The sequence below is a fragment of the Lepus europaeus genome, chromosome 15 (assembly GCF_033115175.1).
Source record: "Lepus europaeus isolate LE1 chromosome 15, mLepTim1.pri, whole genome shotgun sequence".
Lineage (NCBI taxonomy): Eukaryota > Metazoa > Chordata > Mammalia > Lagomorpha > Leporidae > Lepus > Lepus europaeus.
In genome coordinates, this window is record NC_084841.1 from 66678 (window position 1) to 91598 (window position 24921).

The window sequence follows — 24921 nt, forward strand, 5'->3', positions numbered from 1 at the left end:
CATTTGGGAGTGAACCAGAGAATGTATGATCTCTCTCTCTCTCTCTCTTTCTGTCTCACCCTCTCTCTGCCTGTAACTCTACCTCTCAAGTAAATCTTTAAATAATAAAAAATAAATGTGTGAAAGAGCAAATGGGCAAAGGATGACCCACCCCTTTGATGTCTGCTAGAGATGATGACCCACCCCTTTGGTGTCTTTTTTTTTTTTTAAGATTTATTTATTTATTTTGAAAGTCAGAGACAGGGAAAGAGAGAGAGGGAGAGAGATCTTCCATCTGCTGGTTCACTTGGTGCATGGAAGCAACAGCCAGGGCTGGGCCAGGCCGAAGCTAAGGAGCCAGGAGCTTCTGCTGGGTCTCCCACATGGGGTGCAGGGGCCCAAGGACTTGGGCCACCTTCTGCTGCTTTTCCCAGGCCATAGCAGAGAGCTGGATGGGAAGTGGAGCAGCCGGACTGAACCAGTGCCCATATGGGATGCTGGTGTTGCAGATGGTGCCTTCACCCACTGTGCCACAAGGCCTCCCTTTGGTGTCTGGTGGAAACCTATAAGGTTTGGAATATCTTGGGGTTCCAGCCTTTTGTAGCCCCCGGAAAAGAGACTGAAAAAGGAGATGGCGACAGTCACCAAAGAGACTTCGCTCAGGGTACTTGTGGGGCTGGGCTTTTACCTGATTGAAGAGGGGCCTTGCCGCTGGTGGGAAAGGGGGCTTGCTGCTGGTAAGAAGTAGGGGTTTTTCAGAAGCTGCTGGGAACTTTCCTCTTACCTGTTTTGCCAGCTATTTTGCAAGGAGTCACGGAGAGGGCAGGCGCAGCTCCTGCACCAGGGGTCTCTGTCGGGATGGAAGAAGTGGTGTCAGTGACATTTTGTCAGCCCCATTGTCCCTCACTGCCTCTTCAGGGTTCCATGGTGCAGGATCCCTGACACTCATGGCCTGGTGAAGGAGCGAAACCTACCCCTTCATGGCCCATGGGTGAGTTGTGGCTTCATGCAGGAGCTTTGACTTGACTGTAGCTGCAGACTGTAAATAGTATAGTTCCCTGCACCCTGCATCCTCAGCTAGAGTGTGACGTGGCTGGGATGAGTTTGCAGGTGCTTTTGGGGTCTAACCCATTGTAGGGTGAAGCATTTGACAAGGTGATTGAAGATGCAGGCCGTGCAGCCCAAGTGGTTTGGGCTCAAGCTAACTTCACCACTGAGTGAGCAAGAAAGCCCCTCAGCCTTCCCTCCCCTGTGCTTAGAATGGAGATGATAATAGTATCACAGTGTGCTCAGAACATTGGCTGCAGAGGTCAACAAATGATGGCTGTGCTGTGAGTCTGGGTTGAGAGGGAGGGAAGTTTTTTAAGAAATAAGAGATAAATGGATTGAGTTTTAATTTTTGTCTAATTAAGGAAAAATATTCATTGAAATTATCTTCAAGGTATATTGATACTGAAAGATATCAAGGGAAGTGGAATTACAGCTATAATGTGTAGTACTTAAATGATATATATTTTTTAAAAAGAAGTGTTTTGTGGAATGTCCAAACCAGCAGCCCCTGAACTCCTTTTTGTTCAAGGACCTCAGCGCTCTCCCTATGCATTCTTTAGGAAGACCAAAGAAGCCTTAATTGGAAGCACTTAGCCTGGAGGACCATGCCAGGGGAAGGGGAGAGCATTCAGCTCTCACAATGGCCTCTGTGTGTCCAGAGACTCTACCGTTGTACTGGAAGTTAAGATAAATAAAAGGAGAGCAGCAGCAGTGACAGTGAGGAAAAAATATCAGCACAGTTTCCAGGAGGTACTGGAAATAATTTTTGAAAAAATAATGAAGTTTATGTATCATAAAATTAACCTTTGGGAAGCAAACAATTCGGTGGCATGTAGTGCACCGAGAAGGTTGTGCATCTACCACTCCCTTCCACTTCTAGAACATTTCCAGGATTCCAGAGGATAGCTTCCCTGTGAAGCAGTTTCTCCCTACTCCAGCCCCACCTCCAGGCCCTGCTTCCTGTCTCCACTTTGGAGTGAAATTTCAGAGCCAACATAATTTTGCTTGACTTTTTGACAAACCACCAAGTTGTTTTCTACAGCAGATAAATAATTTACATTCCCACCAACAAAATTCAAGTTCCAATTTCTCCACATCCTCACCAACACTTGTTATTTTTCTGTATTTTTTTAAAGATTTATTTATTTGAAAGGCAGAGTTAGAGAGAGAAAGAGAGAAAGATCACCCACTGAATGGCCGCAGTAGCTGGCACTGGGCCAAACCAAAGCCAGGAGTCTGGAACTTGATCTGAGTCTCCCATGTGGGTGGCAGGGACCCAAGCACTTGGGCCATCTTCTGCTGCTTTGCCAGGTGCTCAGCAGGGAGCCGGATCTGAAGTGGTGCAGCCAGGACTTGAACCCGGTGTTCACATGGGATGCCAGTGTTGCAGGCGGTGACTTAACTTGCTGCACCACAGTGTTGACCCTAACACTTGTTATTTTTCATTTTTGGACATCAGTGCTACAGTCTTCCTAACAGACGTGAAGTGTTGGTTATCTTATTGAAGTTTTAATTTTCATCCCCTAGTGACTTGATGATGCTGAGCATATTCTCGTGTGCTTTGGGCCATTTAATTATCTTCTTTGAGGAAATGTCGAGTTCCAGTCCTTTGCCTATATTAAAATGGGGTTGTTTGTTCTTGTTGTTGAGTTGTGCAAGTTCTAATTTTAGTGTATGTGCTGCTGACGTGAGCACAGATTTGTACAATTCTTTATATATTCTGGATACCAGACTCTTAAACAGATATATGGCTTGCAAATATTTTCTCCATTTGTAGGTTCTTTTCATTTTCTTAATTGTCTTTTGGTACACAGAAGTTAAAATTTTGTTGAAATTCAATTTTTTTTTTTTTACAGGCAGAGTGGACAGTGAGAGAGAGAGAGACAGAGAGAAAGGTCTTCCTTTGCCGTTGGTTCACCCTCCAATGGCCGCTGTGGCTGGCGCGCTGCGGCCGGCACACCATGCTGATCCAAAGCCAGGAGGCAGGTGCTTCTCCTGGTCTCCCATGGGGTGCAGGGCCCAAGGACTTGGGCCATCCTCCACTGCACTCCCGGGCCACAGCAGAGAGCTGGACAGGAAGAGGAGCGACCGGGACAGAATCCGGTGCCCCAACCAGGACTAGAACCTGGTGTGCCTGTGCCGCAGGCGGAGGATTAGCCTATTGAGCCACAGCGCCGGCCTCTTCTTTTCTTCTTTCATGGCTCTTCTTTTCAATTTTTTTAAAGAATTATTTGAGAGGCAGAGAGACAAACTGGCCAACAGAGCAAGAGAGCTCCCACCCACTGGTTCACTCTCCAAATGCCTGAAACAGCCGGGGCTGGGCCAAGCTGAAGCCAGGAGCAGAAGCTCAGTCCAGGTCTCCCATGTGGGCAGCAGGGACCCAGCTACTGGAGCCATCACTGGTGCCTCCGAGGGTGTGTGTTAGCAGGAAGCTGAAATCTGAAGTGGAGCTGATACTCAAACCCAGGCACTCCAGTGTGGGTGTCCCAGCTGGGGTCTTAACCTAGGCCAAATGCCCACCTTTGGGGTCATGTTTAAGGATCCATGGGGTATTTGGCCTAACGTATAAGATGACAGGATACCTGTATCCCACATCACAGTGACTGGATTTGAAGCTCTGGCTCACGATTCCAGCTTCCTACAAATGCAGACCCTGGAGGGCAGTGGTAACAACTCACGTAGTTGGGTCCCTGCCACTCACAGAGGAGACCTGTTGAGTTCCCAACTCCTGGCTTTGGCCCCCTGGCTGTTGTGGGCATTTGGGAACTCTATAGCTCTGTCTGTCAAAAAATGAAAAGGAATCTATTGCCACATGCAAGGTCTTGACGATTTACCCAATGTTTTCTTCTAATGCTTTCTTTATGGTTTTAGCTCTTATATGTAGTTGTTGAGTCGTTTTTCATTATGTATATGGTGTGAGGTAGAAGTCCACTGTTATTCTTATGCATGTGGATATCCAGTTGTCTCAGCACCATTTGTTGAAGAAATTATTCTTCCCCATTGAATAGTCTTGGAACTCTGATTGAAAATCAGTTGACCATGGTTGTATGGGCTATTTCTGGACCCTCAGTTCTGTTTCATTGCTTTCCATGTCTTTGATGGGAATTCAGAAAGTTCCTGCAAAAGTAGAATTAAAAGATAACTTTAGGGGCTGGCATTGTAGTTTACCAGGTAAAGCCTCCACCTTTGATGCTGGCATCTGATATGGGCACTGGTTTGAGTCCTGCTGTTTGGATCCAGCTATGGCCTGGGAAAGCAGTGGACAATCGTGCAAGTCCTAGGCCCCTGCACCCACATGGGAAACTGAGAAGGAGCTCCTGGGCCCTGGCTTTGACCTGACCCAGTGCCAGCCATGCAGCCATCTGGGGTAATGAACCAGTGGATAGAAGATCTATTTCTCTCTCTCTCTCTCTCTCTCTCTCTCTCTCTCTCTCTCTCTCTCTCTCTCCTGTCTCTCCCTCTCTCACTGTAATTCTGATTTTCAAATAAATATTTTTAAAAAATAAAGACAAGTTTATTTTGGTTCAAAATGAAGTTGAAATCCCTGCATAGTTTTTTCACAAAATGCATTTTGCATGAACTTTTGGAAGACCTTTCATATGCCTGGATACTGTCTTTTAACTCCTTATTCATTGGCATTTAATTCTTTGGAGTATTGTATATGGAATCATTTTCTTAATTTTCTTTTCATTTTTAAAAAAAGAGTATTTATTTGAAAGGCACAGCATCAGAAAGAGAGAAAGAGAAAGACTGAACCATCCACTGGTTCAGTCCTCTAATGACCGTCAGAAACAGGGCTGATCCAGGCTGAAGCCAGAAGCCAGGAGCTCCATCAGGGTCTGCCACGTGGATGGCTGGGGCCGAAGCACTTGGGCCATCATCCACTGCTTTCCAAGCACATTATCAGGGAGCTGGATTGGAAATGGAGCAACCAGGGCTCAAACCAGCACTCTGAAATGGGATGCTGGCGTAGCAAATGATGGGCAAACCCATTGTACCAATGCTGGCCTCTGTTTCCTGTTCAGATGGTTCGTTCTGGTGTGTAGTAATGTGTGTTGGTCTTGTGTGCTGCAGCTTTGCAGAATTCGTTCATTATCTTAGTGGCTTTTGTGTATGTATGTGTGCTTAATCTTCTCTGTGTGAGGTCATGTCATCTATAAGTAGAGATAGATTTATTTCTTCATTTCCAAAATTTGGATGCTTTTATTTCTTTTTCTTGTTCTGCTTGGGACTTTCAGGACAACGTTGGATGAAAGTGAGGAAGTGGGCATCCCCATCTTACTCCTGCTCTTGGGGAAGAAATTCCCAGCCTTTCACTGTTGAGTGTGACGTTAGCTTTGGGTCTCTGCTGTTCAGTGTGGAAAAAACTCAGTAATCCAGCAAGGCGGGCGCCCTTTCTGGGACTGACACATACTGTGGAAGCCCAGAGAGGGTGTGAGTGAGCAGAAGGTGTTGAGTTATGGGGACCAACCACATAGGGAGGCCTTGGAGCAAAATGAACTGCCCCCGGGTCCCCCATGGCCTTTTGCTGCAGCCACAGAGCAGGGAGGAAGCAGAGCACCTGGCCCTAGGCTGAGCTGACACGGCGAAGCAGCATCTGGACTCTGCAGTGAGCACCGGCAGAGGAGAGCAAGGCTGCAGTCCTGCCCTGCCAGCATCCCCTCACAGGAGCTAAGCAAACCAAGGCTACGCGTAAGGCCAAAGGGAAGCTTCTCCAGAATTTGAAAGTGCCAATAACAGGTGCTTTCCTTGCCCAACTTTGGTGCTGCCAAAAAGTATAAACTGGATTTCAATATTTGTTTAACTTCCTCTTTCCTGTTCTCACATCAACTATTACTCCCCGCCCCCTCCCCATCATCCCACCATCACAGACTTCCTAGCTAAGGGAAATGCATGCCTAGTGCAAAACCACCTGTGGGTTTGGGTCTTGGGCGGCTGCACAGGGGCTGTCACTGTGCCTACTCCCCTCCTGGTGTCCCCTCCCACTGCAGGACCTTGTCAACTCTTCCCTAGGCCAAGTCCTCAGGGAGGGGCAATCCAGGATGGGATGTGGGCCCCCCCAAGGGGCAATGTCACCAGTGTGACAAATGCATGCCCCAAAACTTATCTTCTACTTGTAAACTAGATCTGACAGAAGGCTCCACTAAGCCACCAGCTGTTTTGTAAACACCCTCACGTTCCATTCAACAATACAAATAAAAGTAGGTATATGATGGCGGAGCAGGAACCACCTGGGAAGTGTTGCTCCAGGTGGATCTGGGCTTCTGAGGAGCAAGCAAAGGGAGAAGCTGACTGTACTTGCTGGGCTCTTGAGCTTGAGAGGAGCCAGCCCGGCAGCCATGGGAGCAAGCAGTTGTGGCAATTACAGGCGGGGCTAGCTCGCCAAGGCTCCCCTTTTGTTGATGGTTGTCAGGCAATTAGAGGTGCTGTGATCGGGTGGCAATGTTGTGAGAGCAGAGGACATTGTCAGGACTTAGGTTTTTTCTCATTCACCTTATGACCTGATGACCGAGCCCTGAACAAACACGTTCTCCTAACTTGGACCAGAGAACGGAAGGTGTTGGTCCGTGAGGAAGCCAATTCTCTGAATGTTGAGATGTTTCCCAGCCTTCAGCCTCCTGGAAGTGCAGGCAAGATTAGTATGTGCCATATGGGCCTCCAGCCCTGCAACCGCCCGTGCCAGTGCGAGGGACAAGTGAGGGCTCAGCCTCCAAGCCCACCTCGTGGGTATCCCACATCGCCCTCTGCACATGGCTGGCTCCCTCCAGGTGCATCACAGGATGCCTGTCCAGGGAGGTGTTTCTGGCTGCCTACAGGGTCCAAAGGCCCCAGGGTCAAGGGCGCCTGGACCTGTGTTCCAGGGAGCATCACTCAGGGTGAGTTGGTGATGCTACATAGCGAACCCCCAGGGGTTGGTACAGCAGAGGCGAACCCCCCCCCCCATCCATGCTCACCAAGCTCCATGGCCTCAAGCTCAGACGTGGCCTGACACTGGGCAGAGGAAAAAGGCACCAGGCTACAGCGTATGGCTCAGGAAGTTTCTGCCAGAATTGAGGCTTGTAGCCACCACACACCCTTGCCAAGCAGCCAAGCCGACGCCAGTGGGCAGGGACGTGTCAGCCTTCTCAGAGTCAGAGCTCCTGTGAGCAGTACAACCCCACAGACTGCCCCACATGAGCCATGCAGACGCAGGACTCCTCACCCTGTGCAGTGTCACAGGGAAAGGGTGTTCTGCAGAGGGTCTTTTCGGGCAAAGTAAGAGCCCACGCACCTTTGTCATAAGCATTTTGTGAAACGTTCGTGTTCCACGAGACGTTCACTCCATGAGCGCTCAGGGGCAAGCCCAGTGCACTGGTCAGAGGCAGACCCTGGTGCCAGATGCAGGTTAGAACCTGCTCCAGTCCCAGCAGGCGACCGTGCCTCACAGGTGTGCTGTGTGCCCCAGCGTCCCTGTCCTCTCTCAGAGAGTGGTCATCGGGGCAGATGAAGGGACGCACACTAAATCACAAAGTGGTGCCTTCAGGAGCACATGGCCATGCTTGGGAGGCAGTGGAGGACAGCCTGGTACTGCATGGGAGTGTCTGAGTCGGAGACGAGAGCCAGTTTGAGGGAGGGGGAGGCTGCTGGCCCACAGTGCAGGGGGGGCTTCCAGGGGTGGCTGGAATGGCTGACGGAGCTGGGAACTGTGGACCCTGGGCCAGAGAGACTACTCTGGAGAGAGCTGGCCTGGAGCTGCTCCCCAGCCTAGGAGTAGCTTGTCACATTGGTGTCAGGGTGCAAACCCTGCTTCACCCGCCACTTCCAGGTGGCTGTGGCAAGGCCCCGCCCTCCCCGGTGGGTTCTCCAATGCAGGGCCGCACTGAGGTGCTCGTGTGCCTGCCACAGACCAGCAGGGTGTCTCCTACTGGGTACTGAGCGGGTGTCAGGACTTCCTGAGCTGCATCCCACAGCTGTGTGGGGTCTCCTGTCCTGTCAGGAGCCCGTAGGGATCAGTTCCTGGTCCTCTCAGGAGTGTCCAGGGTTCCCATGGGTACAGGATCATGGGTCTGTCTCCACACCTGCAAGGTGTTTCGTGGAAGGAAAACGATCTGAGGTTTTTAACAGGAGGCTCTTCCTCACGCAGCAGGCAATGTGTCTACATTTGTTCATCGACGTGTAGTTACTAACGATGCGGTTCAGTGAGGAGATCATAGAGGGCAGGTCCTTAGCTATCCATGAAAACAGTGCAGTCACAGTTGTTCATTTGAAAAAGGAGGAGGAGGGGGGCGTTTGGTGTAGCAGTTAGGAAACTGCTTGGAACACCTGCATCCCATATCAGAGTGCCTGAGGTCAAATTCCGGCTCTGCTCCCAGTTCCAGCTTCCTGCTGTGAAGACCCTGGGAAACAGCAGCGGTGACCCAATTAACTGGGTCCCTGCCACGCATGTAGGAGACCTAGACTCAGTGTCCCACTCCTGGTTTTGGCCTGGCCCAGCCCAACCCCAGCAGTTATAGGCATTTGGGGAGTGAACCAGTAGATGACATCTCTCTCTCTCTCTCTGCATTTCAAATATAAATAAATAAATAAATAAATAAATAAATAAATAAATAAATAAAAATGAGGGAGAGCTGTGGAGCATACCCACAGCCTGGAGACGTGTGCCCCCACCCCACCCCTGCTGTGGAGGCCTGCAGCAGCTGAGGGTCCTGCCAGGGCCCTAGCAGCCCATCCCATCCAGCACCCTTGGATTAAAATCTTGCTATTTTGATTTGTTATTTCTAATAATTTTTAAAGATTGATTTACTTATTTGAAAGACAGACTTACAGAGAGAGAGATTTTCCTTCTGCTGGTTCCCTACCCAAATGGCCACAACAGCCAGGGCTAGGTCAAGCCAAAACAAGAGCCCAGAACTCTGTCCAGGTCTCCCATGTGGGTGCAGGGGCACAGGCACTTGGGCCATCTGCTGCTGCTTTCCCAGGCACATTAGCAGGGAGCTGGGTAGGAAGTGGAGCAGCCAGGACACAACCCGGTGCTGACATTGCAGGCAGCAACCTAGCCTGTTACGCCACAACTCTGGCCCTACTATTTGGATTTAATGATAAAATTACCTTAGGTCTAAGTACACTGAGTTGTTCTAAAATACTTGCATAGTTATTTCAAGATTTTTTGTTGGTAGTCATAGAAAAACTTCAGTGTTTGTCAGCCAATTCCATGAGCATGTGACACTCGATTCATGTCTACAACATGCTCTCATTTCATAACCTGAGACAAGCAAGTTTCTAATTAGTTTTTTCTCATATCTCTGATAAATTTCACTGGTACCTCCTCTTGGGCAGCGTGTTGCCTGAGAGCTGATACAGGTGAGAAATGAGGCTGCAGAAACCAGGTGTACCTGGGGTGGGGGTGGTGTAGTCGTGCTTTCTGCGAGTGTGTACATGTAGGGAAACTGAAGGGCAGGGTGCAGGGTTTTTAAAACAATTTTTCTGAATTTATTTATTTGAAAGGCAGAGAGATGGATGGACAGAGACTCAGAGAGAGATCCTCCATCCTCTGGTTCACTACCCAAATGCTCACAATAGCTGGGTCTGAGTTAGACCAAAGCCAGGAGCTTGGAACTCCATCTGGGTCTCTCATGTGAGTGGCAGGAACCCAAGCACTTGGGCCATCACCTGCCGCCTCCCAAGAAGCTGGACTGGAAGCAGGGGTGGAGCTGGATCCCAGGCACTCTGATACAGGATGTGGGCGTCCGGAGCTGCACCACAAAGCGTGCCCCAGCATGGCTATGACATGTGTGCATGTGCGTGTGTGGGTGTAAGATGTAGTTCCTGGCCCTGTGTGTGCTGTCAGCACCTGTGCTTCACAAGGAGACGGACGTGCAGTTCCCTCTGCTTCTCTCCTGCCAGCGTCTCTGTGGGGCCGTGGACAACAAGCTGGAATGTGCAGCTTCCTGGAACCCGCCCACCAGGACCTGGAGAAACAGACCCACCCCAGTCAGGCTGCAGGAATTAAACATAATGGGTTCATTATTAACATTCAGCCAACCGTAAAGCCAGCTCCAGCCCCCGCCTGTCTCTCAGTGACCCCTGGGACCCATAGCAGTGGCTCTTTTTCCTCCTGGGTACCTGGTTCCTGCTGGGTTTGTCCCCTGACCCGGGCACCCAGGCTCCAGTCCCTTCCTTCCTATCCTGCTCTTGTGGGTTCTGCAAGGTTTGGCCTGAGGCCCCTGCAGGAAGAGGGGGCTTCTTGAGTCTGCCCACCCGGGGAGACCTTGCTGATGCTGGGCCCAGTTCAGCCATCCCTTCCGCACAAAGGCTGGCCTGGACCCCAGGCTCTGCGTGGGCTTCCCCACCCCTGCCCTGGGTCTGGCCTTACTTCCTGGACCACGGTCAGTTCTTTGGAGCCCTCTCCCCCTCAGATTGTTAGTCCCTGGAAGGCCAGGGTTTCCCTGGGCAGGGACTCAGTGTCAGCTGAGGCCTCCACCAGGCTTGTGCTAGACGTGCCCAGGAGGCTCTGGCCAGATCTCAGTGAGTCTGGGAACAGCCTGCATCATAAGTAGTGAGGGATGAGGGGGGAACTAGGGCCTCAGCCCTGGGTCCATGGTGTGCCAGGTGTGTGTTCCCAGGTTCGGGGAGGTGCCAGTGTAAGGAGAGGATTAACAATGGCTAACTCAGCAGGTGTAATCAGGGGAGGAGGGGCTGTAGAACAGCAGCCTGGATGCCCAGCCCCCGGTGGTGACTACGCAGACATGGGAAAAGAGGGGTTGGACCAGAGGATTAGGAAATAGGGACGCCACTGCTTCCGGCACTGACGGAACTCTTCAGTAGAATAGGATCCAGTGAGGGTGGTCCCTTCCTTCAATGTGCCCATCCTTTCTGGGATCCCTCTAGGTGCCAGCTGTGGCCAAAAGAACCTTCATCACTTAAAATAGCCTGTTGGAAAACAGGGCTGGTGTAGATGGCTATGTGTAGACAGACTGGCAGTGTACAGGCCAGGTGTGGACAGACCAGGGGTATACAGGTCAGGTGTGGACAGACCAGGGGTATACAGGCCTGGTGTAGACAGACTGGCAGTATACAGGCCTGGTGTAGACAGGCCAGGCCAGGGGTATACAGGCCAGGTGTGGACAGACCAGGGGTATACAGGCCTGGTGTAGACAGACTGGCAGTATACAGGCCTGGTGTGGACAGACCAGGGGTATACAGGCCTGCTGTGGACAGACCAGGTGAGGATAGGCCTGATGTGGACAGATCAGGTGTGGGTAGACCAGGTGTATACAGGCCAGGTGTGGACAGACCAGGGGTATACAGGTCAGGTGTGGACAGACCAGGGGTATACAGGCCTGGTGTGGACAGGCCAGGGGTATACAGGCCTGCTGTGGACAGACCAGGGGTATACAGGTTTGGTGTGGACAGGCCTGGTGTGGACAGGCCAGGGGTATACACGCCTGGTGTGGACAGGCCAGGGGTATACAGGTCTACTGTGGACAGACCAGGGGTATACAGGCCAGGTGTGGACAGGCCAGGGGTATACAGGCCAGGTGTGGACAGGCCAGGTGTGGACAGGCCAGGTGAGGATAGGCGTGATGTGGACCGATCAGGTGTGGGTAGACCAGGTGTATACAGGCCAGGTGTGGACAGGCCAGGGGTATACAGGTCTACTGTGGACAGACCAGGGGTATACAGGTTTGGTGTGGACAGGCCTGGTGTGGACAGACCAGGGGTATACAGGCCTGGTGTGGACAGGCCTGGTGTGGACAGGCCAGGTGAGGATAGGCCTGGTGTGGACTGATCAGGTGTGGGTAGACCAGGTGTATACAGGCCAGGTGTGGACAGGCCAGGGGTATACAGGTCTACTGTGGACAGACCAGGGGTATACAGGTTTGGTGTGGACAGGCCAGGTGTGGACAGACCAGGGGTATACAGGCCTGGTGTGGACAGGCCAGGTGAGGATAGGCCTGGTGTGGACAGATCAGGTGTGGGTAGACCAGGTGTATACAGGTGTCCAGCGCACTAAGCCCAGTGGAGAGGGTAAGACTTTCTCGGTGAGTTCCAATGCAGGAGGTGGTTTCTCAGTCTGTGTAACAGGAGACCAGGGATGTCCATCTGCTCTGGGCAGAGCACCAGATGCCATCACTGCTCCCTCTCATGACCAGAATCCTCTTCACAGTGCCTGGGAAGCTGTGACCAGGCAGCTGCCCAGAGCGATTCCCCTGGGGTGTGCGGGTTTCACCCCAGCAAAGCAGCTATTGATGGAAAGTGGGGCAGAGCCAGGCAGTGTGTGTGCCCTCCGTCCCCGGCGGGCTCTGATGTCCCTAGTGGGTATCTGCTGCCGCCCGTACGTCCTGAGTTTTTATTTTTAAGTCTGACCGGAGGCAGAAGTCCCCGGAGTAAATGAAGAGCCTCCCGCACATGTCCTCGGAGAGGAGTGCCTGTGTGACCAGTGCCTCCCCTGGCCCCTGTTCTGGGTGGTGTCACACGTGTGGCCTGGGGGAGTGGTACAAGGTGCCAAGAGGAGCAGGCTAGATCACAGGAGCACGGGTATGAGAAACAAGAAGCTTAGCTTAAGAGAGCCATTCTCATTCTAATAAAATTTTACCTAAAATTAATAGGGAAAATAAATCCCTCCTTGGAGAATGAAGCTTTAAGACAAGTTTTCAGCACAGACGCAGCTTCCGTGGTCGAGGGGCAGGGCTGTGCTGTCAGCTGGCCAGGCAGTAACACAGGGAGCTCCGTGGACTGGGAACCGAATGCCTCCCACCACGCCGTGTCAGCCTCCTCCCCGCAGGCCTTCACTTAGCTCAGAATCACATTCTGGCCACAGGAAGGTTTGTGATCAAGTAAACCCGCGAGGGCCCAAGGTTTTTGTTTGTTTGTTTTTAAAAATTTATTTAAAAGGCAGAGTTACAGAGAGCGGGGAGGGGGGGTCTTCCATCCGCTGGTTCACTCCCCAGATGGCCGCAATGGCCAGATCTGGGCTGATCTGGAGCCAAGAGCTTCCTCCAGGTCTCCCATGTGGGTGCAGGGGCCCAAGCACTTGGGCCATCTTCTACTGCTTCCCCAGGCCATAGCAGAGAGCTGGATCGGAAGAGGAGCAGCTGGGAAACGAACCTGTGCCCATATGGGATGCTGGCACTGCAGGCAGAAGCTCCGCCCACTACACCATAGTGCCCTCAGCATTTCAGTCCCTGCTGTCATCACGAGAGCCCCTGTCTGGTGGCCCCGGAGCCAGGCCTCTGGAGGAAGGGAGCAGACAAGCAGGGGCCCAGACTCTTCCGGCAGGACACAAGCTGCTTTCACTTTTTGATTTTTAATTTACATAAGAAGTTACTGTTCAGAGGAGTCCCAGAGGTAGCAGTTTTCCCCCAAAAATCAATTTCACGGGGTGGAGTTTTGGCCCAGTGGTTAAGATGCCACAGTGAGAACACCTGCATCCCTGGGTTTGATGCCAGCTGCACTCCCTATTCCACCTTCCTGATAGTGCAGGCCCTGGAAGGCAGCAGGTAATGCCTCAAGTGGTTGGATCTCTGCCATCCATGTGGAGACCCAGAAGGAGTTCCTGGCTCTTGGCTTTGGCCTGGCCCAGCCCTGGCTGTTGCAGGCATCTGGGGGAGTGAGACAACAGATGGGAATTCTTTCTCTCTTTTTGTGTCTTTGCCTCTCTAATAAATAAATAAATTCACAAATTTTAAAGAAGATTTTTTATTTGTTTTGAGAGGAAGAGTTACAGACAGAGGGAGAGGGGAAGACAGAGAGAAAGGTCTTCTATCTGCTGGTTTACTCCTCAAATGGCTGTAATAGCCAGAGCTGAGCCAATCCAAAGCCAGGAACCAGGAACTTCCTCCGGGTCTTCCATGTGGGTGCAGCAGCCCAAGCATCTGGGCCGTCTTCCAGCTTTTCCCAGGCCATAAGCAGAGAGCTAGATCGGAAGAGGAGCAGCCAGGAATCAATGGTGCCCAAACGGGACGCCAGCACCGCAGGCAGAGGCTTAGCCTACTATGCCACCGCGCTGGCCCCTGATTTCCCAATTGTTTGACCTCTTTGGCTTTAACTTATTCCTGGTCTTGCATTTCATTTCCAAATGCATCAACCTTAGGTATTTCCTCAGGAAATGTTATATCTAAGAATAGCATTGATTTTTTTAGACAGAAAGCATTCTATCTTTACATAAAAGCATATTGCACCAGAGGCCAGCACTGTGGTATAACACATAGAGCCAGCACCTGCAGTGCTGTCATCCCATAGGAGTGCTGGTTCGAGTCCCAGATGTCCCACTTCTGATCAGCTCTCTGCTATGGCCTGGGAAACAGCAGAAGAAGATGGCCCAAGTCCTTGGGCCCCGGCACCCACATGGGAGACCCAGAAGAAGCTCCTGGCTCCCGGCTCCTGGCTCCTAGCTCCTGGTTCTGATCAGCCCAGCTCCGGCCACTGCAGCCATCTGGGGAGTGAACCAATGGAAGGAAGACCTCTTTCTCTCTCTCTGCCTCTGTCTCTCTGTAACTGCCTTTCAAATAAAGAAATACATCTTTTTTTTTTTTTTTTTGACAGGCAGAGTGGACAGTGAGAGAGAGACAGAGAAAGAGGTCTTCCTTTGCCGTTGGTTCACCCTCCAATGGCTGCTGCGGCCTGTGCACTGCGGCCGGCGCACCGCACTGAACCAAAGGCAGGAGCCAGGTGCTTATCCTGGTCTCCCATGGGGTGCAGGGCCCAAGGACTTGGGCCATCCTCCACTGCACTCCCTGGCCACAGCAGAGAGCTTGCCTGGAAGAGGGGCAACCGGGACAGAATCCAGCGCCCTGACTGGGACTAGAACCTGGTGTGCCAGCGCCGCAGGTGGAGGATTAGCCTAGTGAGCCGCAGCGCTGGCCATCTTTTTTTTAAAAAAAATTATTTATTTATTTATTTGAAAGAGTTGTACAGAGAGAGAAGAGAGAGGTCTTCCATCTGCTCGTTCACACCACAATTGGCTGCAGTGGCTGGAGTTGGGCTGATCTGAAGCCAGGAGCCAGGAGCTTCCTCCCGGTCTTCCCATGTGGGTACAGGGGCATAAGGGCTTGGGCCATCTTTTACTGCTTTCCCAGGCCACAGCAGAGAACTGGATCAGAAGTGGAGCAGTTGGGTCTCAAACCGGTGCCCATATGGGATTCCGGCACTGCAGGTGGCGGCTTTACCCACTACACCACAGCGCCAGCCCATTAATACATCTTTAAAAAAAATCAAAAAGCATACTACACCAAAATGTCAAGCAGAAATCAGTGACCAACAGCAGACTGCTTTCAGAGTGCTCAGGTGGGGGCACAGTTCTACTGTGTTGATGAGAGATGGCCCAGTGGTTTCCCCTCAGAGCCCTTTACAGGAAAACAGTTATTTGTGCTTGCTGTGGATGGTCTTCCTTTCTGAGTGTAAAATGTGTGGCCCAGCTCTGTGCTCTCTGCAGATAGAGGTCCCCTATCCTATTTACAGATCTAGTAGGGTCAGGAGAGGCACGGAGGGGACAGAGACACCCCTCCCCAAGCCCTGACAAGGCCCTGTGAAATTGCACATCTCCGCTGAAGATCTTGACCTGTTGCATTGAGAGTACAGCATTTCAGATTTGATGGGATGGCCCTGATGCTAAATCCAGACTTGACTGTGCCTTCCTGTGGCACATGTGACATCTCATGCAATTTAGGGTCCTCCTGGGTGCAGGGTCTTGAGCCTGCCAAAGGACCTGCTTCAGTTATCTGACATTGAGAATGACCAGGAGCTCACTCTATGCAGTGGATTTGCCAACACCTTTTGTATTTCAGACTTGATTCATATCACACAAGACGTAGGATGGTGCCTTCAAAGTGGATCCTGCCATGCCTGCCTCTGATGTTCTATGTGCAGTCTCGAGTTATGTCTTTACATTTCCTGTATCCTGCCTTCCATTCCAGGATCTGGAATCCCTGGATGCCTACATCCAGGACACATTGTCTGCCTTCTACCTGCCGTTTGAGGCCACAGCAGCCACAGTGCTCTGGCAGCTGTTCAGCGTGGCCGAGACACTCCACAGTGGGGACGGGCTACGCTGCTTCACCCACTTCCTCCTCCCAGCCAAGAAGGCTCTGCAGCGGCTACAGCAGGAAGCCTGTGTGAGTACCTCCCCCACAGGGGCGGAGCCTGAATGAGAACCTCCCATAGTGGGTGGAGTCTATGAGAACCTCCCCCCCAGAGGGTAGGGTCTGTGTGAATCTGTGTTGGATCCTCCCCCACAGGGTGTAACCTGCTGTTCTCCATTGGGAGGAGGAGGCAGGCAGGTTGTTGTTACCTGGGACCTGGAAAACTCTTTAGGCTAAGCAGGTTGGATTTTGGATCTGGGGAAATACACAATGAAGATGGGAAGATGCTTTGGTCTTTGAAGGGAAATTAAGGATTAAAAAACGTGATTCAAGTGAACATTCACTGTTGTTTTGTTTTGTTTTGTTTTGAGAGGCAGAGTGGATAGTGAGAGAGAGAGACAGAGAGAAAGGTCTTCCTTTTTGCCGTTGGTTCACCCTCCAATGGCTGCTGCGGCTGGCGCATCTCGCTGATCTGAAGCCAGGAGCCAGGTGCTTCTCCTGGTCTCCCATGTGGGTGCAGGGCCCAAGCACTTGGGCCATCCTCCACTGCCTTCCCAGGCCATAGCAGAGAGCTGGCCTGGAATAGGGGCAACCGGGATAGAATCCAGCGCCCCAACCAGGACTAGAACCCGGTGTGCCGGCGCCGCAAGGCGGAGGATTAGCCCGTTAAGCCACGGCGCCAGCCGTGAACATTTACTGTTTTATTAGCACTGCTGAATAAAAACTGTGAGGTCGGCCGGCGCCGCGGCTCACTAGGCTAATCCTCTGCCTTGTGGCGCCGGCACACCGGGTTCTAGTCCCGGTCGGGGCACCAGATTCTGTCCTGGTTGCCCCTCTTCCAGGCCAGCTCTCTGCTGTGGCCAGGGAGTGCAGTGGAGGATGGCCCAAGTGCTTGGGCCCTGCACCCCATGGGAGACCAGGATAAGCACCTGGCTCCTGCCATCGGATCTGCGCGGTGCGCCGGCCGCAGCGCGCCTACCGCGGCAGCCATTGGAGGGTGAACCAACGGCAAAAGGAGGACCTTTCTCTCTCTCTCTCTCACTGTCCACTCTGCCTTCAAAAAAAAACAAAACAAAACAAAACAAAACAAAACAAAACAAAACTGTGAGGTTATAAAAGATGAAACATAGAGAAAGGGAGAGAGAGAAAGAAATGAATCTTTCTTCTGAGGTTCATTCCCCAAATGGCCGCAATGGCCGGTGCTGGCCAGACTGCAGCCAGGAGCCGGGGGCTTCTTCTGGGTCTCCTACATGGGTGCAGGAGCCCAAGAACTTGGGCCTTCTTCCACTGCTTTCCAAAGTGCATTAGCAAGGAACTATATTGGAGGTGGTGCACCAAGGAGTTGAACTGTCACCCATATGGGATGCCGGCACTGCAGGTGGAGGCTTTATACCATAGCATTAGCCCCATACCTTCAATTCTGTTTCTGCTTAATATCCATTGTCATCAAAATGTATATACTGGAGGTTGTTATTAATGATACTAAAATAAATTGTCATGTGACACTACGATTCCAGCAACAACCACTATTCATCCTCCAACCCTCTGTAGGTGCAAGAAGCACTTCGAATCCATAACCAGGTATTTGTCACGTTGTGTTGTCACAATTTGAGACAAGAAATGACTCGAAAAGTTAAGAGAAAAATAATCAAAAAGATATAGAAATGGAAGTTTCTATGAAGGGGACCAAAAGGAGCAGGAAATTAGATTAAGAAAACAGAATCAAATATAAGTCAGGAAAGGAAAGAGTAAATAAACTAAAGATATGATGAATAAATGTGCAACGTGAATAATACATGTTGAAAGTGAAGTTATTTAAATTGACGAACTAGCAAAATTCTAACCAAAGGAAAACTAGCATACCAATATTCATAATAAGCTAAACATGGTTTAAAGGCAAAATGTATTGTTAAGGCTGAAGAGATTCATTTGATAACAACATCAGCAACAAATAACCAGAAAGACAAAGCAGCCTGAGAGTCCTCAGCAGCATAGCCTGGAACGCTGGAAGCATAAGTTGGCCAATTGCTAGGAGAAATCAGAATTCTACTGGGAGATTCTGCCACTTTCAGAAGCAAGTGAGACAGGCAGACCTTACCCACCCAGAGCTCACGTTTGAGGACAGATTAACTCTGCCACACCCTTCACAAGCACACATACAGTGTTTCTCAGAGTTGACCAAATTTTGGAAAATGTTCAGGTCAAGCTTTATTATAATAGGATATACATGTATCTCAAGGGTACAACATCACAGAATATTGGAAAGCCTACATTCTCCTTGGGCATATGTGTCCATTTACCAAGCTGACCAGACCTGACCATTAGCAATGAAGTGTCAACAAATGTCAAGGAGTTGGTATCTAAGACAACAATGCAAAAAAAGAAAATTAGAGATCAACACCAACTACAAGAAATGCCTACATTTGGGTAATTTATTTTTATTGAGCTCTTAAATAAACAAAGGGTCACACAGAGAACCACAAGGGAAATTGTCAAAATATTTAGAACCAGTCAACAGATGAGTCCCATTTCCAGTTACGGAAGTGAAGCCTTCACTCCTGCAGGCAACAAGAGACCCCAGATAAGCCAGAGCCCTGCCCTTTGCTGGGAAGGCCCCTCAGGGCTGTGCCTCCCTAGCTGGGACCACTCTTGCAGTGGGAGGAGGAGCAGCCTGCCAGGGGGGAACAGGAGAAACCAGAGATTTAGGAAGCCTCTGGGCTGACAGATTAGAAGCTAGAGGAGCCTTGAACGCAAGAGAATTGCCTCTACTAAGTTACTCTCTTACAAAGAATTTTGCTGCGTAAGTGGAGATGGGGGCTCAGGGTGGGGCCAGAAAGCAAAGAGAGACCTGGAAATCTTCTAGTTGCTCCCTGTCAGAGTTGTAGTCTCCAAGTCTCTGAGTCTCAATTTCAGTCTCAAGATTTCAACATCTCTTAGTTACTAAGTCCAGGAGTGATAGATGCCAGGCTCCCGCTAGGTAAAGAGATGAGAACTCACTGTCGAAAGCGGGTAATTCTAGACACAGAACTGAAATTAATTTAAGCTGAAACCAAACTCCTCCTAACTCAAATTTGATAAGATGGCCCTTGTGGCCAGGAAGTCTGGGGCTGGGCCGAATGGGGTCTCCTCTCTCTCCTGCAACGTATTGCCGAGCCCCTATGGAGACATTCAAGCCCCTTCCCAAGCTGCCTATATTTCTAGACCACAGCACTGATGAACTCCTAAACCAGGCTGCCTAACACAGGGGAGAACATTTCTCCTGAAAAGCCCATGTTAGACAAAATCTCTGACGTAATTCTTTTTATTATTTTTTTATTTTTATTACATTTTTATTTATTTATTTGAAAGTCAGAGTTACACAGAGATAGGAGGAGAGGCAGAGAGAGAAAGAGAGACAGAGAGAGAGGTTTTTCATCTCCTGGTTCACTCCCCAGTTGGTCGCAATGGCTAGAGTTGGGCTGATCTGAAGCCAGGAGCCAGGAGCTTCCTTTGGGTCTCCCACGCAGGTGCAGGGGCCCAAGGACTTGGGCCATCTTCTACTGCTTTCCCAGACCATAGCAGAGAGCCTGATCAGAAGTGGAGTAGCCGGGAAACAAACCGGCATCTATATGGGATGCTGGCACTGCAGGCAGTGGCTTTACCTGCTATGCCACAGCGCCAGCCTGGATAATTCTTTAAAAAAAAAGATTTTTTTAAAAAAGATTTATTTATTTATTTGAAAATCAGAGTTACACAGAGCAAAGGAGAGGCAGAGAGAGAGAGAGGGAGAGAGAGAGAGAGAGAGAGAGAGAGAGATAGAGAGAGAGGTCTTCCATCTGCTGGTTCACTCCACAATTGGCTGCAACAGCTGGAGCTGTGCCTATCTGAAGCTAGGAGCCAGGAGCTTCTTCCAGGTCTCCCGTGCAGGTGCAGGGGTTCAAGGATTGGGCCATCTTCTACTGCTTTCCCAGACGATAGCAGAGAGCTGGATCAGAAGTGGAGCATCTGGGATTCAAACCAGCGCCCATATGGGATGCCGGTACCAGAGGCAGTGGCTTTACCTGCTGTGCCTCAGCGCCGGCCCCAATAATTTCTTTAAAAAAAAAAAAAAGATTTATTGTTTGTTTTTATTTGAAAGGCAGAATTACAGAGAGAGAGGTAAAGGCAAATGGAGATCTTCCATGCACTGGTTCACTCCTCAGATGACCACATGGCTGGGGCTGGGCCAGGCTGAAGCCAGGAACTAGGAGACTCTTCCGGGTACCCTACGTGGGTGCAGGGACCTGAGTACTTGGGCCATCCTTTGATGTTTTCCCAGACACATTGGCAGAGAGTTGGATCAGAAGTGGAGTAGCTGGGACACAAACCTGCACCATCTGGGGCACCAGGTGTTACGGATGGCTACTTAACCACAATGCTGGCCCCTCTGACATAATTCTTAAAAACTCTGGGACACCAGATCCATCAATAGAAACAGACTCACAGACTACCCAGGTGTTGGAATTGCCAAGCAAAGACCTCTTAAAAACTATTGTAAACATGTTAAATAACCCACAAGTAAATATGGGCAAAGTGGATGACATGATGGAGGGTTTTAACCGTTCCAAAAAAAAAAAAAAAGAAAAAGAAAAAAGAAAATCCTAGAACCAAAAAATACAAGATCTCCAATTTAAGAATTTAGTGGGTTAGGCTGCCCCTTGTGACACTGGAATCCCATGTCAGAGTGCTAGATCCAGTTTTCTATTCATGCACCTGGGAAGGCAGCAGAGGTTGGCCTCGGTGCTGTGGTCCCTGCCATGCATGTGGGAGACCAACATGGAGTTCCAGGCTCCTGGATTTGGCTGAGCCCAGGCCTGGCTGTTGCACACAGTTGGGGGGTGAACTGGCAGATGGAAGAACTCTTTCTGTCTCTCCCTCTCAAATAAGTAAATCTAAAAAAAAAAAGAAAAAAGAAAAAAGAAACTGGATGGAATTAATGTAGATTGGACGCAATAAAAGAATTCATGAATCTGAAGACATGCCAAAAAGAAATTATCCCGATGGAAGTACAGAGATTTAAAAAAACAAAACAAAACAAAAAAGCAGTTGAGGGGCTGGCTCTGTGACATAGCTGGTATAGCCACAGCCTGTGGTGCCAGCGTCCCATATGGGCATCAGTTCAAGTCCCGGCTGCTCCACTTCCAATCCAGCTCTTTGCTATGGCCTGGGAAAGCAGCAGAAGATGGCCCAAGTCCTTAGGCCCCTGCACCCACATAAGAGACCCTGAAGAGCTCCTGACTCCTGGCTTCAGATTGGCATAGCTCTGGCCATTGCTGCCATTTGGGAAGTGAACCAGCTGATGGAAGACTTCTCTCTCTTTGCCTCTGCCTCACTGTAACTCTGCCTTTCAAATAAATAAATAAATCTTTAAAAAGAAAGAAAACAGTGGAAAAAAATGAACAAAGTCCAGCCTGTGTGACTGTCAGTAGTTAACTTGTGTGTAATTGGGTTTGTAGACAGGCAGGGAAAAAAGAAAAGGGCAGAAAAGTATTTAAGGACATATTTTTGGGAATGATTGTAATTTAAAAAAAGAAAAGAAAAAAGCAACGCCTAGATTCAAAAGTCATCAAAGTCAGAACAGGAGAATAAGTAATATTAATTAATATGCAAATAAGTAATATTAATACACATTGTAATTAAACATAATGTCAGAGTTAGAAAAATGCAGCAGTGAAAGCATTGGAAATGGAAAGCTGACACTACAGCTGGGACAGGTTTATCAGAGAATTAACCTGAGAGAGGTCATCGGTCACAGGAACTGAGAGGGTTTTGTAGGGTGGGGTTGGGGGGTTACTTTCCAGGTGTGCCTGACTTTTGTGGCTAAATCAGTAGGGCTGGGGTGTTTGTCGAGCAGGAGGTGAAGCAGACTTGTGAGGACACTTGGTTCCCTCTGCCAGGCCCCTGGGGTGAAGCTGTGAGCACACTTTAGGGCCAGGATATTCTGTGCTTTTGTTCTTCCCCATTGCACAAGAAGACCATCTGACAGCTGGCAGAGGAGAGAGGCCAAGTGCAGACAGGAGGCAGCAGGAAGAATGGCGGATGACTCATCAGCAGTGTGGACTCCAGCAGGTGATGGAAGACATCTTTAAAATGGTGAAAGAAAGACGCCAACTTAGGATTCTATACCCAGCAAAAATATCTTTCATTTCTGAAGTAACACAATGACATTCTCAGATAAATCCAAGAGTAGCCCAAGGACACCATACAGGAAGTGGTCACCAGAGTTGCGGGAAATGACATCCAGGGACGACTGAATGTGTGAGTGAGCCTTGCCCACCACAGCCCTGGGCCATGAGACTTTCAACAACAAATATAGAAGTGCAATGTGTGACAATGGCATTATTTTCTGTTGCCATAACAAAACACCAGAGGCTGGGTGATTTACAAAGAAAATGTTTAATTCACAATCTTGGAGGCTTCTAGGGCACAGTGCTGGTGAGGTCTTCAAGGCTGACAGCACGACAAGGAGCATGTGTGGGAGGGAGAGGCCACATGAGGGAGGCCAGGCAAGAAGCCAGTGAGACAAGCAAGGGGCCAGTCTTGCTCTTTCATCACTGCCCTCTCTTGAGAATTCACCAGGATCCCATGAGAACTCCCTGACTGCCTTTCAGGACACCACCCCCGTGACCTATGCTGTTGCACCAGGCCGCACCTCTCAGAGGGCCCACCTCCTCTCACTGCAGCCACACTGGAGGCCACGCGTCCAGTACGTGTTCAGACTTTGTTCAAGCCACAGCAACACCAAGTGTTGAAGGGACTGAATCACGGAACTGAAAGTTTAGTACCTTGTTTTGAATAATAAAATACTACTTGAAGAGAGACTGTGGTACATTACAAGTGCCTGTTGTAATCTTGAGTGTAACCACTGAAAGTCACACAAGGAAGTGTACCCAGAAATTCAATGGAAGAGATAAAGTGGAATCCAGATGAGAGAAGGGAAGACAAAAGGAAGAAGACAGAGACAAGGGCTAAACTGGACGGTTGGACATTAGCTTTAGGGGCCGTGGTGACAGGGTTGAGGACACCTGTGGGGCTACTGAAGTGCTTCTGTGAGTGTCTGTGCAGGGCTTCCAGGAGAGACGAGTGTGTGAAGTGGGGACTGAGCAAGGAAGACCCACACTCAATGTAGGGGCACCCTCCAGTCCACTGAGAGCCAATAGGGAGCAAACAGAACCCCAGGTTCTGCACCCCTGGACTGGGTGTGGCTGCTTCAGCCTACGGACATGAGGAGGACATCACTGGCTTCCGTGGTCCTGGAGCTTCCACTTGCAGAGAGCCTGCCTCCTCTCAGACCCCACATCTGTCTCCAGTTGTCTCTGTTTCTGGTGAACCCTGACCAACACACAGAGCAGGAAGAGAGAATTAATCCAGCCACATCAGTAGTTATACCGCACATACATAGAGGAGTCAGACACTCCACATAGAAGACAGAGATTGCCAGACTAGAGGCAAGACTGGCCAAAGGCTGTGGTAAGAAGGGTCCCTTAGACATTAAGACAGGCAGAGTGCAGAAGTAAAGAAAAAATAGACTACAAGTGTGAGAATGGAAGGTGATGGTATTGTTGGCAGATAAAGTGGGTTTTAAGACCACAAGTATCACCAAACATTTCATGAGGGCCCTGGTTTATCAGCAAGGTGCCTAGTAACAGATCTCTAAGTTCCTGAAGCCACACTAAATGTGACTGAGGATTTCATCTCCCCTCTCAGCCGCTGAGAGAACAATCAAGAAAAAATCTGAAAGATCAGAACGTCACTGCCAACAAACTTGGCCTGTTTGGCGTTTATACAACACTGCACCCAACAAATGCAGAACCCGCATTTATTGCAAGTTTATGTGAAACCTCTTCCAAAATTCAGTACACACTGTAGTGATCTTTGAAGTGTCAGTGATTGTCTAGGAACAGAACACTTTCTCTGGCCAAAGTTATATTAAGTCAGAACTCATTAACAAAACCAATAACTGGAAACAACTAAATATGTGGAAGTTATGTATCCTACTTCCAAACAGCTCCTGGGTCAGACAGTCCCAGCGTCTGTGAGAACACTGTCTGCTTCTCTCTTCTCACAACGCCTCCAGCTCCAGGGCTTCTTTTTGTTGGGAGATTTTTGATAACGGATTCCATCTCTTTACCAATGATAGGTCTGTTCATGTTTTTTATTTCTTCACGCTCTAGTCTTTATAGTTCTGTGTTTCCAGGAATCCATCTGGTTCACCCAATTTCCTGGTGTACAGTTGTTCACAGTAATTTCTCATAATCCTGTTTATGTTGTGCAATCAGCAGTAATGTTCATACTTTGGTTTCTGAGTTTGAGTAATATGAGCTTCCTTCCTTCCTTCCTTCCTTCCTTCCTTCCTTCCTTCCTTTCTTTCTTCTGGCTAAAGGTTTTTTTTCATTTTCTTTTTTTTGTCCTTTCCAAAAACCGGTTTTCTGTTTTATTTGTGCTATAATCTGTATTGTTTCCTTCCTTCTGCCAGCTTTGAGTTTAGCTTGTTCTTTTCCTGGTTCCTGAACTTGCAGACTGAGCGTGGGCGGGAGATGGTCCTCTGGTCCAGTGGTTCCCATTGTGAATCCTCCTGCGCTGCCTGCCTTCATTCTGCCTAAGGACTCCTGCTTTCCTGTTCCTTTCCTAATGTCTTTAAATCCTTGCACCACTTTCTGGATACTCCGAGACAGCCTAGAGTTGGTGTGGTTATTCCAGGAAAGACAGCAGGGTCTCCAGGGCCTGCTGCACTCTTCAGCGTGATCCCGTCGGGAGACAGGAGCTGCACAGCAACCTAGTGAGGAGCTTCGTGTGGAGAACTATTCTGTGGAGG

The 24921-nt window shown here is 49.7% G+C and overlaps 1 protein-coding gene across 1 annotated transcript in view; it reads left to right on the forward strand.

The window, feature by feature from the left end:
• The window catches only part of PLEKHG4B (pleckstrin homology and RhoGEF domain containing G4B), an 83309-nt gene that overhangs the window by 21575 nt on the left and 36813 nt on the right, over positions 1 to 24921 (forward strand). Inside the window, exon 3 of the mRNA XM_062212603.1 lies at positions 15924 to 16121. Coding sequence (XP_062068587.1) covers positions 15924 to 16121 — 198 coding nt within the window. The remainder of the gene's footprint in view (positions 1 to 15923; positions 16122 to 24921) is intronic.